The sequence below is a fragment of the Lepidochelys kempii genome, chromosome 10 (assembly GCF_965140285.1).
Source record: "Lepidochelys kempii isolate rLepKem1 chromosome 10, rLepKem1.hap1, whole genome shotgun sequence".
Taxonomy (NCBI): domain Eukaryota; kingdom Metazoa; phylum Chordata; order Testudines; family Cheloniidae; genus Lepidochelys; species Lepidochelys kempii.
The window spans coordinates 79,284,324-79,300,985 of record NC_136389.1 but is presented as its reverse complement, the minus strand read 5'-3'; the positions used below and the strand labels follow the sequence as shown (position 1 = coordinate 79,300,985).

Below are 16,662 nucleotides of genomic sequence, written 5' to 3'. Positions count from 1 at the left end.
GTGTGCCGAGTCTTCATTTATTCACTTTAATTTAAGGTTTTGCATGCCAATAATACATTTTAATGTTTTTAGAAGGTCTCTCGCGATAAGTCTATATATTATATAACTAAACTATTGTCGTCAGTAAACAAGGTTTTCAAAATGTTTAAGAAGCTTCATTTAAAATTAAATTAAAATGCTGATCTTACACCGCCGGCCCGCTCAGCCCGCTGCCAGCCTGGGGTTCCGTTCATCTAGGCCAGCAGCGGGCTGAGCAGGGCCTGCGGCCGGGACCCTGGCTGGCAAGGGGCAGGCAGCCAGAACCCCAGACCGGCAGTGGGCTGAGCGGGGCTGGTGGCCGGGACCCCAGACCGGCAGGGGGCTGAGCAGCTCAGCCCGCTGCCACTCAGCCCACTGCCAGTCTGGGGTTCCGTCCGCTGGCTCCTGCCAGCCAGGGTCCCGGCTGCCAGCTCCACTCAGCCCGCTGCCGGTCTGGAGTCCCGGCCCTGTCCACATAGAGTAGGTACCTACCTTCTCCCTGGTTCTAGCCATTCTCTTCCTCTCTCTGCACTGAGCTGAGGATGGGAGCGTGCTGAGAACAGGGCTGGGGGTGAAGGAGCAGGCTGAGGGTTGGGGTGCAGGGTCTGGCCAGGAGCTAGAATGAGGGAGGGGGCTCAGGGTTGGGGCAGGAGGTTTGGGGGTGGAGCGCTTACCTGGGCAGCTCCCATTTGGTGCGAGGAGTGCAGGTGGGAATGTGGGAGGGGTGTGTGTGCAGGAGCTCCCGTTTGGTGCTCAGGGTGGGAGTGGGGATGTGGGGGGTGTGTAAGGAGGGTGCAGGAGTCAGGGCAGGGGGCTCGGTATGTGGGGGGGGGTGCCGTAGTCAGGGCTGGGGTTGTGGGGGGGGTGCAGGGGTGAAGACAGAGGGCTGGGGGTGTGAGGGGGAGGTGCAGGGGTCAGGGCAGGGGGCTGGAGGGGATATGCCCTGATTCCACCCCCTTCCCCAAGGTCCCCGGAGCGGAGAGCACACTGCAACTCCGCTTTTACCTCTCCCGCTCCGTAGCAAGGGCCGTCAGCTGATCGGCCGCAGGGAGGGAGAGAAGGAGGGGCAGGAACCCTGCACGCTGGGGGAAGAGGCAGAGGGAGGGGGACGCTTGCCTGCCCCGCAAGGAGAGAGCGGGGGGCGGAAAAGAGCGGGCCAGGCCAGGCAGGATTTTTAGTGGCATGCTGCTGTCTGCCCGGGTCCAGCGGACAGCAGCGTGCCATTAAAAATTGGCTTGCGCGCCCTGTTTGCCGACCCCTGCTCTAGAATATGCAGGTTTATGAGGCCAAAATCTCAGCTGGTGTTGACTTCAATGGAGCCACCTCAGTTTGCACCATCTGAGAATTTGGCCCTGTGTGTTGATTTGGGGAACTAAATATTTGACAGTCTCCTTCAATAAGATACTTGGCAAGCTTACTTGTGCAAGTTGTCCTTACATGAAACCAAATGGGACTGCCTATGTGAGTAAGGGTTGCAGGATCTGGCCCTTTTTAATTAAATTGAGGGAAGATGGCCCATGAGTATGAAACATGTATATGGCAATGACCAGCCCTTAGAGGTATATTACTAGCCCTCAGCCAGGCCTAGAAAATGAAAATATTTTTTGCTCATAAAAATAACTAATATAATATGTAGGAAAAGATTGGTTTATCCCATTGCCTTAAATGAGAGTACTTAGTACAGCTTCAAGGAAACTCACTATACAAGAACTGTCAAAATATTAAGAGAAAAAATGTTAGTTTTCCATGTTTTTCCTTGTTCCATTGACTGGTAGTGCTTCCAGTGACGTGACTGATATTTCTGTTCAGTAAAAGCCCCTTTATCTTCCAATGAAAGAAAATCTACTGTACAATTAATTACTCACAGTTTCATCAAAGAAACTATCAGTACAAAAGTAGATTAAAATCACCATTTATTTTTACAAAGTGAAAATAATGATATAAACACACAGTCTGAATTCACACCCACACACCTCATAATTAGGCTGAAGAAGAGTTGTGTGTAAGGTCAAAAGCTTGTCCCTTTCACCAGCAGAAGATGGCCCAATAAAAGTTATTACCTCACCTATCCTGTCTCTATAATTAAGCTTGGCAGAATTCAAATTTTTATTGTTTTATAATTTCAACGGATAATATTGATGTTTATTTTTAAGCTTTTTTTCTGGTGTTGATTTCATTTTTCACAATTATGGGGGATTAGGCAATACAGTGACCGTAGACACTGATATTCAAAAAGTTAAAAATTTAGAACCCTTAAGGCACAAAGTGTCAGTGTCACATGTCAAAATATACAAAGTAAATATCCTTAAATCAAACTCTAATAAGCTCTCAAGCGGCATTCATCTTATTTGCCGAGCTTCAGATTTTGATGATCATTGATGAAAATTTGTGTGTATGGTGAAATCAACATTTACCGATAAAAATCAAATCCTTCCAAGCCTAGCCATAATATATAGAGAGAGCTACGTAGATATGACTACATATGTGAAGATAAAGAAGCACAGCCACAGTGGGCTATGGAAGTTACATATTTCATTACATATTTAGAATTTTAGCCTTTTTCTTTACATGGTTAGTTCACTTTGCTTGTTGCTGTTCAAAATTCACACCTGCAAGTGGTCCAGTCCACTAAGAATTCCGTTACTTCTCTTGGCAGTAAAGGTCTTCATCAGTTGTTTGATCACTATATATTGCAGCTGACTGCAATAAGCAATGAGACAGGGCTGGATTTTCGAAGGAACTTAGGTGCCTGCAGATGCAGATAGGCAGCTGGTGGGATTTTCAAAAGGGGCTGTGATGGGATGTCAAAAGAACAGCACCCTGGGCCACAGCTGCACTCAGTGGGCTGAGCTCAGTAGGTGTGAGTGGAATTCTGCCCATTGACACCAGCAAGGCAGGTGGGGTTGCACAGGAGTGTCCGGTTTTATGGTTTGCGGGCAGTCACTCTTTGTAGGTTAGCCTCAGCACTGTACAGCACATAGGGAGCTGGGTCACAGACATCTACCTGGTCATGAGGGTTTCCCCAGAACACTATCAGTAATTTGTATCGGGTTAATGTGATCTGTGCATCAGGTATTCAGAGTAACAGGCTTTCTGCAGCGAACAGGCATTTAAACGACCGCCTACTGAGAATGCGGTCTGGTTACTGGCGTGCTGGGCCCCTGGGGGGGAGGGGTGAGAAAGCGGGAGGGGAAGAGAGAAAGAACTCCTGGACTGTAGGCAGTACACTGCTATCGCTCTTAATCCAGCAAGTGTTTTCTTTTCATAGAAGGCCATATATGAAACATCCAGTGAGTTCAGTTCTGTGCAGGGACACGTTCTACTCACAGTATCCAGGCTACTGATCTGTACATAACTCTCCGAACCCATCTTCTGCCCCTGAGAGAGGGAGCATGCCTGCAGGCTGAGTCACTCAGAGAAGACAGTTCCCGCTCCAGGGCAATTGGAGTCACACAGAGAAAAGCTTTGGCCTTTATCCCCCTAACCATGTGTGTAAGTCACGGTTGCTTTGGCAAGGGTTCACCTGAGCCCTGTTGGCGGTGGAAATCCAGATCACTCAGTGTGGACAAATTGTGCCAGGCTGTCCTACTGCTGCACATACACAGAGAGGAAACGTAAAGAAACATTGATACAAAATGCTGACACCTGATCCTGCAGACCCTACTCACCCAAGTCTCCCAGCAATGGGATGACTAACATGAGTAGGGCTTGGAGAATCAGGCCATTAAGCCTTTTATTTCCAAGTAAGGGACGTAGCATTCTTTTTGTTATTGATTGTGTGACAGCAGCACCTAGAGGCCCCAGTCTCAGTCAGGGCCCCGTCGTGCTGGCAGCAGTACAGAGACAAAGTAAGAGATCCTCCTTGCCCTGAAGAGCTTACAGTTTAAACAGAGGGGCAGAGAGAGGAAGTGGCTTACCCAAGGTCACTCACAGCTCAGTGGTAGAGCTAGGAATAGAAGTGTCTGGACTCCCAAGGCTGTCCCTTGCCACGAGACCACGCTTGTCTCCTAGCTTAGTTCTGCATCTGCCCATGTCAATTGTTTCTGGAGAAAACCTGCTTTGCATTTTAAAATGATTTTTTCGTTCTTGGCAGATGAGTTCAGAGAGTCACGTACAGCTCGGCAGCAGAGAGCGGGTGACAGAAGCAACCATAAAAAGGAGGAAGCTAGCACAATTAGGTGTATTGTGAACACGGCTGCATTCCCGTTCTCCCATCTCATCCCCTTTCTTCTTGTTTTGCTCTGAGTCTGCTTTAAAACGGCTTCTAATGATAAGTAACTCAGTGAAGTCTGCAATCCTCTTAAACTGTGTTTTGCGTGGGTATGTATTTTGGGTGTGGGTGGATGGAAATTGTCATGGCCTGTCTCATCAGACACTTTCTTCAGGTTCAAGTGCCCAGGGAGTCTGCTGTTTATTATTGGATGAATTCTGCCTTTCCCCTAGCCATTGGTGTTCTTTCCACACCTCTGCTCTTATTGTTGCTCCGTCTGGTCTAGCAAAGAATTCATTCTGATTTTTCAGCAGTAGCCAGACTGGTTTTATTCTTAGTCATTTCTTGTTGCTCGCCAATTTCTTTCAATGTTCAGCATTTACAAGAGTGATTCATGCTTTTGAAAGCCACCATCAACCACTCTGGGCTTTGAACATTTCAGTCTGGCAAAACACTTAGCTGATTTGCACAGGCCAGCTTTGCACACACACAGAGATTCATATGCCCGCCCTTGCCAGTTAAAAGCGTGGCTGGATTGTGGCTGGACAGACCCAGGCTTGGTTCCAGTGGCACCTCTGCAGCAAAACATTCAACCTGTTTCATTTACTAGTTGCAAATTCCACCAACACAAAAGGGACTTGGACTCAAAGCCCTGGCCGCTGCCTCTGTGCTGGCTACTTAGAGCAGACATGATGTAACCTTCAGTGCAGGGCTTGAGTCTCAGAGCTCCCTATGCAGCTTCCTGTGGTGAGAGAGAGAAGTCCCTTTCCTGTGTCCTTCCATTAGGAAGGCAGTGACTCTGTCTGTAATGCAGGTTCAAAGAGTCCAGGTGCCCTGAGCTATCCGACCTGGAGTCATCCTGTCCCCAGTATCTGGTCTGATGCCAGCTTCCCGTAGTGAGGAAACGGGTGGAAGATGCATCGGAGCAGTGAAGGCCTCAAAAGCTGTATTGCCAACATCAAGTGCTCAAAAATCATGAGTTGGGCCCCAAAATGAGATTGGCTTAGAAATTTGTGAGACTTAAAGAAATAATCGGAGTTTGGTTCTTGCGATTCGTCGGCTGGTGTTTGCGCCTTTAGGGGTCACCGTTACAAACGTTTCTTTGCGACCGCAGGGGCTAGAAACTTGCTATATTTTTTAGATGAAAGCAGAGACTCTTCTTTGAGTTGTGTGCCTATGGGTGCTCCCCTTCAGGTGCGCATGCACCTTTCGAGCCCTTGATAGGAGAGTTTTCCACTGGCAGTGCCTGTTCAGCTCGCTTATGCCTCCTTGTGCCAAACACTGAGATGACACAGAGGTGCACGGGTGAATTGCCCTCAGTTCCTCCTCTACCACATTGGCCTGAGATGCACGCCTAGCATGCCTGTCTGGAGCATACCTCAGCTATTTTGTATTCTTCTTATAGTTGTTTAAAATTAGTTAGTATAGTCAGTGGTTAGTAGGCATTATAGTTAGTAACTAGTCAGACATGCGGCCGACATAGTGGGTTTTCACCCACAAAAGCTTATGCTCCAATACATCTGTTAGTCTATAAGGTGCCACAGGACTCTTTGCCGCTTATATAGTTAGTAAGTGTCAGTTGTGAGAGGACAGATTTTTTTTTCCTCCCCTCTCTCTTCTTGGGGAGTCTTGTCTTCCTGGTGTAAAATGCTGCCTCTTCTGCTGGGAGGCTGTACCCGTGAGCGTCGGCCGCTCTAAGGGTGTCCATTGTTGTGGGGGGTCCCATGTCTCCCACAAGTGGAATTTCCTCCTAGACCACAAGTCTAGGGCAAGAAAGAACAGGGAGACTCCGCTCAGACTGTTCATGATGGAGCACTCACTTCGACCAGTGTCTGAGTCAAGACACGAGAGACACGCCCCGCCAGTACATCTGTCATCGGACAGATCCAGCTCCCCTTTCACCTTGGCACAGGCTTCCCCTCAGAAGGGCAGGCCAGTGGAGCTTCTGAGAAGACTCCCAAAAACGGGAGCATGGACTCTCCTTTGAAGGAGCCTGCTCCCCAAAAGCCCAGACCCCCTGCGAAATCTACAGCCTCCAAAGCCTTGACCTCTCGGCCCAGTACCGCTGAGCCGGCAGTCTCCTCCTCTGGTCCTGGTAGAGCCAGAAGGCCCCAGAGCTCAAGGGAGAGATGGCTCTAATATGGCTTCAGTACCCTCTACCAGGGACAAAGAAGGCAAGCATAAGTGTCCCAGTCCAGTACCACCACTGGCACCTACCCGTTTGGCACCCTTAGTACCTAGCAAGCAGTGGCACCAGACGTGACTGGCATCTGCATTGGTATGCCCGCCATTGACAGTACTGTCATCTTCAGCTACTGCATCCTTGGCTACCCTCTTGGTACCGATTCCCCACTCAGCACCACAAGAGTTTAGACGTGCAAGGGACCCGCCATAATGGAGGAGCTGGAATCCCTGTTCCTCGTGGGTACGTAGCACCTTTTGGTACTGAGACCTCGGTCTCCAGACTGCTACCATTTCCCTGGTACCGCAGGACTCTCCACCCTTTTCAATGGGGGCTCCTCCACTGGACCATGTTGAAGAGAATGGAGGGAACTTCATCAGTCTCTTCTATTTCAGTCCAGGGTCCCCCAACATATCCTGTCAGGAACCCGTTCTTTGACCGTCACAGGGAAGATTGCAACCATCATCAAGAATTGTGGAACCAACCCTTCATCCCACCACAAGTCCCATATGGGCCCTCCCATACTTGGGCTGCTTACCGACAAAAATTCTCCAGACCACCGATACCATCTCAAAGGGAGACTACGATTGTTCAGTCCTCTCCTCTCCAGGAGATGTTTGAGGAACAAGAGGCCAGGGCAGATAAGAAGCCACACCTCAAACACCTATTTCATCCTGCAGATGAAGTGGTTATGCCTCCACCACCTTCCAGGGCCAACGATTTTCAATAGTATTAGGACCTCAGAAAGAGGGTAGCTGACACTCCTCACTTCCACTTGAAGACGTCAGGGATTCACAACACAAGCTGTTGGATATCATACAGTCAGCAACGTGCACCCGGGTGGCGTTACCCATCAATGAGGCGCTCCTGGATCCAGCTAAGATTATGTGCAAACACCTGCTACTATTCCACTAATGTATAAAAAAGTATTACATTCCCCCTTGAGGACACTGATTTCTTGTTCACGCACCCTCCATCTAACTCCCTAATCGTGGATGCGGTAAATGTGCAGTGCAGGCAACACTTCTCCAGGTCTGCTCCACATGACAAGAACCAAAAGAGACTGGATCTCTTTGGATGGAAGTTCTGTTCATCAGCAACCCTAATTCATCAGGGAATTAAAATATGAAGAGCAGACATTCCTCTGATTTCTATTTGTGTCCTATTTAATATATTTATTGAACATAAATGCAAAATATAGAAGTGCTGGTTATGATCCCGTAGTTAAGGTTGAGTTTTGCACTTAAATCAAGGATTCAACCACTTTGTATAAAAAATACAGCATACCTAGAGTTGGTCAGAATGTTTTTGTCAAAACGGTTTTCCATTGGTTTAACAAAACTGAAATCTTTCATGAAATCATATCAGTTTTGACAGCATTTCATTTAGGGAAAAACCTGAACACTTCTGGAATGAAAAGTTTTGATTTTTCATTTCTAAATTATTTTAATTTTGACATTTACTTTATTTTATAAATATAAAAATTCAATAAAAGGCGTGAAACGTTCTGATGTATCATGAAACATTAAACATTCCAAATGTATCAAAAAGAAACATTCGGATTAATTTGAAATGAACATTTTTTTTTCAGAATTTCATTTCACACAAAAAAGTTGAAAATTTTGACAGTTTGTTCTGATTCTGGGTGATTTTATTTTTTAAATCTTGATTTTTTTTGTGTGTGTGTGATAGGAAATTATTTTTACCAGCTCTTAGTAACACCCCCTCCCAAAAAAAAAAACCCAACACGAATTCTTTGAGCACAGAATGAATTTTCTGCAAATTATATGAAAATTGGTAAATTGATTTGAGTTAAAATTTTTAAATGGGTCTTGTAACAAATTTAGCACCTCATGTCAGACGTTTTTTTCCTCCCAAATCATCTTAACAAAATAACACAGACTTTTCCAATCCTCTTAGAGTTAAAACTCATTGAGCTCTAGCGCATATTATACCTAGCTGATGATGGCTCCCAAGTGCAACATGTTTCCAAATACATGCTGTGCTCTATAAATTACATCCTGTTCAGAGTGAAGGGTCAAGTCTCTTTGTTTAGTTAGGCACATAACTCCCATTAATGTCAGCAGGAATCATCCCTTTGGGATACTGCTTCTCCATGCCCACTGCTAAAGGCATTTGGACACAGAATGGTCCAAATTAATCTATATGGTGTGAGTGACACTTCTCCAATACTTTATGGCATAAATCCATTGATTTCACTAGTTACTTCTGATTTACACAGCTCTGAGGCCCTGCTTGCACTTTAGTTATGGTTCTCACAGCAGTTCTTTGTAAACCCTCATTTGGGAGATACAAATATCTGAGCCAGATTGAATCGTGTTCACTGTAAGGTGGGAATTTGGTCTGGGTTAGAGCCAATGTGCACATTTTCAAATAAGAAACAGCACAGATTAGTTCGGCTGTTTACTTGCTCCAGGCAGAACAGAAATAAATGTTTTTAAAAGTTGTAGGTGAAATTGTTCTGCCAGAACCTACTTTTCAAGAGTTTAATCCCCAAACCTGTGCAGATCAGGTCTGTTCTGGGGCTTCGGGCAGCTCCAGCCAGTGGACTCTTGGGCAGTTTGAAATCTGCTGGTTATCTTTTCATCTTGCTTTGACCTTTATGATGATCTTGTTGATCCTTAAGGCTACAGAGCCCCATTGATTCCTGCCTTTCGTCTCCTGTGTACACCCATTCATCAGCATGAATAGGGCGAGGGAAGTAGGTTTGCTACATTCTCACTTTACTTGATTAAACAGTTTCTGTTTCCATAGAATTTATAGCCCATTTTTATTAAGGTCTGTCCATCAATTCCTTGTGAAGGGTAATGTGTCAAATGAACAGTCTTTGCTATGAATATTTACGAGCCACTAGAGGATGTCTTTTGCTGACCGCTAGCTGGGGCTTCCTTTTGCTAGAATGGAATAAAAACAATGTTCCTGATACTGCAATCCTAGTCAGGGACTGTCCCTCTGAAGTGCTGAGCACTCCCCCATTGAGGTGAAACCAACTGAAGCCAAGAGCACTCAGCATCTTACAGGATCAGGCCCCTCAATCCTCACTCAGACAAAATTCCCACTGAAGTCAGTGAGAGTTTTGCCCTGGTAAGGGCTGCAGAATTGGGCCTAACGCTATAGCACAGGTCCTTTCATTCTAGGGCTTTCCATTTCTTTGCATGATTCCTGTATTCTTTGTGTATCATCCCTCAGCTTTTTAGGCAGGAATGCACGACAGACCTTTATTAACTCAAATGCAGTGTGAAAGGGACAAAACTCGAAGTAGCTGGTGCATGGGAGGTTTTGATCTTTTGGGGTCTGATCCATTGCACATTGAAGGGATTGGAAAGCTTCCTGCTGTTTTCACTGGATGCTGAACCAGACTCTTAAAGTCAGAGGGCCAAATTCTGTTCCCATTCACACCAGTGTAAATCTGGAGTAACTTTTGTAGTGAGTGAGGTCACTCCACACTTCCATTGATGTAACAGAGCAGAATCGATTTGTTTTATATCCTTCCAAACCTGTAGTTTTGTAATGGTCAGAGAGCTTTAATTTGATTGTTGTATGCACTGCACTGGTACCAGGTTCCTGCAGTGTTCTCATCCCCTGTGTATGCGCCTTGTGGATCTGGTCTGTGGAGCTAAGCTCCCCAAGTCTCTCCTTGCTAGTCTGCTAGCCTGCTCGTTCTCCCCAAACTCCCCTGCTGGTCTCATCCCGCTTGACTTCTCACCAGAGGTTTAAGAACCAAATGTTACGGTGAAGGTCCATTGTTGCTCAGAATCCAGTGCTCATACAAAATGCACTCTTGCAGGTTTACTTGGACACTGTGAAGGGTTGCAAATAACTGAAAAATCAGCTGTGGTTGTCAAAAGAAGGAATGTGCATTTTGTGATGCAGGATTCTGGAATTGTTTTTGCCCTGCTGTTAGCTTTCTTGCTACACAGATCAATCCTGCTAATGCTTAGTCACACGAGTAATTAATGACAGCCAGTGGGATGGTTGTAAGAGCAAGGGTTTGCAGGATCAGGCCCTGGGGGCTTGCAAAGTTTGGAAATGCTCTGTGGGTCGCCTGGTCATGAGCATGAGTTAATAGGCTTCTGCTCAACTCCTCCTGTGTGAGATTCACAGTTTAGCTGGCATAGGGATGCCGTTAATTTTTGATGTGTGGTTTTTGCTCTGTCACAGACCTTCGTTGAAATGGGAAGGACAAAATATTTGTCAAACAGATGCTGCATAGAGAGGGTTCCAGAATTCTGTTGTCAATCGAAGATCTCCTTCTGGAGTTCGAAGCCAAGCATCAGAATAGAAATAGGAAAGTACAGACAGCATGAATGCCCCCCCCTTCCTCCAGACCCCCATGTGGAAGGGACTCTGTATGTTGAGTTGCCTTTTCCAAAGGGAGGGCATCCCTCTGGTCCAAAGAGCTGTATGGGAGGAGCAGGCAGCCAGGGTGGAGGGGAAGACACATTGCCTCAGATCCTCAAAGGTATTTAGAAACCGAACTTGCACTGATTTCAGTTAGGTGCCTAAATACCTTTGAAGATCTGGGCCCTTGTCCTGATGGTACCACGCTGTCAGGAAGGGATGGGGAGGTGTAGCAGGGCCCTGGAACATTGCAGAGACACACACACAAAAGCAATGGTAGGTGTCCCAACCAGCAGGTAGGATCAGGCACTGAATCAGTGAGCAAACTTTCCCACAAGGATGTGTACCAAGACTGTGTCCGTGAAGAGAGGAGATTGAGTTTGCTCCCTGCTGACCTCAGCTGAGGAGCTGATCCTACAAGATACCAGGTGCCCTCATCCCCTTGAGTAGGAGTCAAGAGCTTTCAGCACCTCACAGGATCAGGGGATGCTTTTTGGTTCATGTATTATCCCAACAGCATTATCCCACAGGTGGGGGCTGTACTCGACTCTGCATACGCACGAACTCCTGGCACGGCATCCCCAAAGTTTATATGGAGATGGTTACACAACAGATTAAAGGGAACATACGATACTGGGTCAGACCAAAGGTCCATCTAGCCCAGTATCCTGTCTTCTGACAGTGGCCAATGCCAGGTGCTTCAGAGGAAACAAACAGAACAGGTCATCATCAAATGACAAAGTGTCTCATAGTAGTGGAAACAAATAGCAGCAGAGAAATATTTTTAAAGGGGAAGAGATGTCTTTGTTGTCTGTTTATTTCTTAACCTGAATTTCTCTTTTTGTCTCCCATACTAGACAGCGGGGGCAACTGGGAATTCAGATATTTTGCAAGTCCCACCGTTGCACCGGGCGTGTTTCATAGATACCAGGATCTGCCTTTGTACTGTAAACCAGCACAAGAAAATGCCTCGCCTTTCATTGCATCGCTCTAGTTCTAAATTACTGAAAATGCACAGCAGCCGGACTGCACACAGCAGCAATGGCACGTTATTGAAAGTCACTGTTAAGACTTCTTTATTCTTTCTTTTTTTATTCTTTTTAAATAGCACGACTGGCACTACTGTTTGTACACGGCTGAAATTCTCAGGCCAGTTTCAGGACTGGGTAGTTCTTGGCGGCTTCCTTATCTCATGCCAACCTTTCTCTCCTCCTATAATTTTGCCTGTGTTACAGTCTGATGTATTTATTTCTTATTGGGGGAAGGGAACGATCAGTGTTTACAGCATCAAAAAAACCCAAGAGACATAAGATGGGCTTCATCCCACTGCAGAGCCTGAAGAATTTCTCTGAGAGCAGGGGTCTCCCCTACAGAATTTTTATCATCAGAAGGGAACATGAAGAAGAAATCTAATCCTTCCAGTGCTGGATAGCCCCTGAAATTACATCTGACAGAGAACCACTAACCACTTTGATTGATGCAGTTCTAGGCTGCTGGAAAAATTAATTTTCAAACATACGACATTTGATGTTGACTGCAGCTCAGGATGCTAACCCTGTAGCTTGTCTAGAATACCAAGCACCGACAGAAATGACTACTTTCAAAGCTGGCTCAGAGCAAACCTGTGCATGCTTCCCTGGGTCAGTGCATATCAAGAAAGGATGACGTTAGCACTTAGGTCCTTGAGGGTTATGGAGGGCTGGGGAAAGTTGCCATCTGAAATTAAATGATGTTGCCAAATAGTGTAATGAAGGGCAGTTAGACCCGTTCACAGGAATGGCCTTGGTACCAAGTACGGTTTTCCTACTAAATGTTGAGGAGATGGATTGTGGATGAGTTTGGATAAAGGGATGATTTACAGAGGTCATGCTCTGGATGTGCCCAAAGCATAAGTGTTGGATTTTTGTACTAGATGCCTCAACGGTTAAAGTTCTTCCCCCGCTCTGCAGAGGTTGGGTTGCAGCCATTCCCGTCTATCTGCCCTTTCTAAGAAATCTGCTCTGTTCTTGTTTTGCAGAGTATATGAAAGAATCTGTGTGTAGTTCAAGCACCTGCTCTCTGAACAGCAGCGAAAACCCATACGCCACCATTAAGGATCCACCCATCTTGACATGTAAACACTCGGAGAGCAGTTATGTGGAAATGAAATCACCCATTCACAGGGATTCACCCTACTCAGAAATGCCAACCTCATCAAAGACTAATAAAAATATATATGAAGTTGGTAAGTGTCCTAGATAACCAAGGAAGCTCAGTAGTTCAACAGGAGCAAAATTAGTTTTAGCATTTTTCTCTCTTGAGTTTTACATTAGGAGCAGAGGTCATTGGGTTTTGGCAGAATCAAGAGACAGCTGTGCTTTATGGGACAGGGACGGTGCTGATTTTCCTATCTAGGGTCCCAAGTTTGGGATCAAAGAGGAACACAATCCTTCTGTGTGCTTGCTTGTTTTTAAACTGTTTTGAGTTTCAAATCCCAATTGCAAGATTAAAAAAGAAATGGCAGATCGTTTGAAAGTGTTCTTTGCCGTGCCCTTGGAACTAAATCCGGAGTAGCAGAAAGCGTTGGGAAAGGATTTGCCTGTACGCATGTGTTAACGTGAGCATGTAAAACTCTTGACTATCAGCACTAGCAGCCTGCTAGCCATTGTAACCCATTTTTCATTGTATCTTCAGAGCCCACTGTCAGTGTGGTCCAAGAAGCCCGTGGTCGTAGTGTTAATTACAACCAGAATCCATATGACCTGCCTAGGAACAGCCACATTCCTAGTCATTATGACCTTCTCCCTGTAAGACACAGCCCTACCCATGGGGCATCTTGGGACAAGCAGTCTTAAAGGGATACGCTTCGCTGTCGCAATGTGCTGCGAACATTCTCTTTGACTAAATGAAAGAAACGAAGACAATCCTTTTTGGTTTTGCAATATGCTGCCGTGACTTGAAATAGTATTATACAAGGAACCTAACCTAACAGAACATTCGTTCGGGCCAACTACTGCTGCATGATATTGAAAAAGATGTTTTTATACTGATCACAGAAAAATAAAGAACCATCATCTCCATCTGACTGGAACAATTACTCAAGGAAGTCCAGTCAAAGACTCTACAGACTGTGTTCTATTAACTGTAAACTAAAAGCAACCCACCCGCCCCCCAATTGTAAGTACTTACAGCTACAGATGTACATTTCTACCATCCACATAAAGAGACCTTTACTGTTAGAAACAAGATGTCTAAAAAGATGCTGGAATATATTTTACATACGCATCGTGGAAAAGGATACACACACAAAAAACAGGAAAGACTGAATTTGTAATCCTTGGGTCATGCTGTCGTCATATCCATTCTGTGTACATGTCAATTTTATTCGTGGTAAATTAGTTTTGTAATTTCCTGTTTCTAGTGGCTGCCAAGAGATTTTAGTAGAGGACTATTATGTATACACCGTCTGTGGTTATTCTCAATGCCTCATGCTCATTCTAAGCAATGTAAATCTTCATAAGTCTCCAGTGATCTTTAACCATAGAGCTCATCTGAACAGTGTGTCTCATGCCCAACATATATAACAATAGCCATGCTGGGCCGGGCCAGGCCAGACCAGTGGTCCATCTAGCCCAGTATCCTGTCTTCCGACAGTGGCCAATGCCAGGTGCCCCAGAGGGAATGAACAGAACAGGGCAATCATCGAGTGATCCATCCCCTGTCGTCCAGGCCCAGCATCTGGCAGTCAGATGCTTAGGGATACATTTTTAACAACCTATGGAAGCCTTTGATTGTTGGTGGTATTTTATTTGGCCTTATACAGCTGCTACTTTATTCGATACAGTGGCCCAGACTGTCAACTGCTCTAAATTGGCACATAGCTTCAGTGACTTCGATGGCGCTATGCAGATTCACCGCAGCTGAGAAGCCGTTCCACTGCCAATGTGTCAAAAATCTAGCCCTGTTTCTGTTCTGCACCCAAACCAATGCTTTCTAAGCCATCATGGGGTTTCTAGACCATCTTTACAAGCCATTGCATTATAGCTAAATTAATTGCATGCCATTTATAATAAACCCTTTAATTTCATCGGCATTACCATGTCATACAACTTTATCCATCGCTGAGTCTACCTGAAATGTCATTAAACTGAGCTGTGACCAGATTTCCTTCTTAAACAGCTGTTTGTGGAATAATTACCATGAGGTTTGCCTTGGAATAAGGTTTGCTTTGGAATAAGCCTCCCGGATTATTTTTTGTAGTCCTTCTTGACATAGAAAATACAATACTTGCTATTAAGCAGTTTCTTGTAGCTCTTGAGCATGAAGTAGTATGATGCTAAGTATGTAATTTCATTAGGCAAATGCGGGAGTAGCAAATTGATTGCATCTTAAATATAAAAAAGTCTGTTGCATTTTTGCTGTTCTGATGGAACTATAAGAGAAAGAAAAGCAACTGTGATCAGTTTGTTAAAGCATGAATTGATTAGTAAAAAATACTAATGCAGGAAATAGCGGCCTAAGGGCCTCGTAGTAAAATTCAGAGCCTTTTCACCTCTAGATCACCGGTTTGAATCTGGCTCCAGCTGGGAGTCACTGTGAGTGGATGACAAACCTACGTGAAATGAACTGGTCCGGGGGCCAGCATAGTTCCTGGTAGACAGGAGTTTAGTGTCATATGGAGAAGCCCATTGCAGTCTGAACCCTTGATGGCACTCGCCAGGAGCTGAACGTGCTGAGGAGACTGAACGACCTGCTCAGCGCTGGGATCGAGGCCTAGTGCCAGGGCAGTGCAAAGAAGCCTGCATTGATGCTGACCGAGCCTGTGCTGTATTTCTTTGGGCTTCACTACTGTCAATCCAGTAACGCACTAAATACTCTTGTCAAGGGGTGGGGAGAAGCCCTGGCAACACAGCCAGGAATCTTTGGAAAGCTGGAATCTTTCGTGGGCATCGGTGGGCACACTTTCTGAAACCCGTTATGCAGCTGGCAACTTCTGCAGTTCAGACGGCTGAACTAACTCCAGAGAGCTCTTTCCCCACAGGGTTAAAAAGAAGCTGATCTTCATGTTGCAAGGAATACATAGATATTTACATAAATGCTGCATGGGTGCATGGGGGCAGATGAGTGATCAGCAATAGTAATTTTGCAGAAAAGCCTTATTCAAGATGTAATTAGACATTATTTTGTAGGGCCAGGTAGGGATATATTTTACTTAGCATATAGAAAGACTTACCTCAGAAATCTCAATAAAAAGGCAGTTAGGCTCTTGTTAGAGACTTACCATACATCTAGCACAAGCAGTGTAAGCGGCAAGCCTAAACAATGTATGTGTTGTGTTTCTGTACAGTATGAGATGGGACTTCGGAGAGCAGCGATATGCTTGACTTTTTCAAAGCTGGATTTCCAAACCAAATGAAAGGAGGTGCACAGAGTTTAACAGAAGGGGTAAAAATACATTCTTGTACATTAGCATTACTTTAGAAAATAGACATTGAAATGGCAATACTTTTTTAAAGCAAGACAGATTTGTAATAGATTTGTTCACTGTGCTAAGGTACTATACCTTGTACAAAATAAATGGAGTTTCTCTCAATGTGCCCTTCTCAAACGTACTCATTTCCAGCCTGAACATGTTGGAGGCATGAACTTTCTCTGTACCACAGGACTGGTTACCGAAGGGCCTACATTTGCCTACCCAAACAACTCCGAGAACATTCAAGCCAATGTCAGGCAAGTAAGATAGAAAAGTTGATTTCAACAGTTCTGAGAATGAGTGAATCTCAAATCCAAAATGAAGTAAATCAGAGAATAATTCCTAAGCCAGGGGCTAGTCACACCCTAGCTTGAAAGCAAACTAAGTACCAGGTAAGTACCTTTTCATCAATTGCTCTGGCAACTCTTACTTGCCCAT

The 16,662-nt window shown here is 45.3% G+C and overlaps 1 protein-coding gene across 14 annotated transcripts in view; it reads left to right on the top strand.

Annotated features, from left to right (window-relative positions):
• Window positions 1–16,328, top strand: part of MEGF11 (multiple EGF like domains 11) — a 382,208-nt gene extending 365,880 nt beyond the window's left edge. For 7 of the 14 annotated variants that reach the window (XM_073304382.2, XM_073304376.2, XM_073304377.2 and 4 more), the window contains 2 exons: window positions 12,790–12,996; window positions 13,446–16,328. In XM_073304382.2, the coding sequence (XP_073160483.1) occupies window positions 12,790–12,996; window positions 13,446–13,606 (368 nt within the window). In that variant the 3' untranslated portion in view covers window positions 13,607–16,328. Of the gene's footprint in view, window positions 1–11,629; window positions 12,997–13,445 lie in introns of those variants that run through there. The other 7 variants (XM_073304384.2, XM_073304383.2, XM_073304379.2 and 4 more) reach the window with 5 other exon arrangements.
• Window positions 16,329–16,662: the final 334 nt, after the last annotated feature.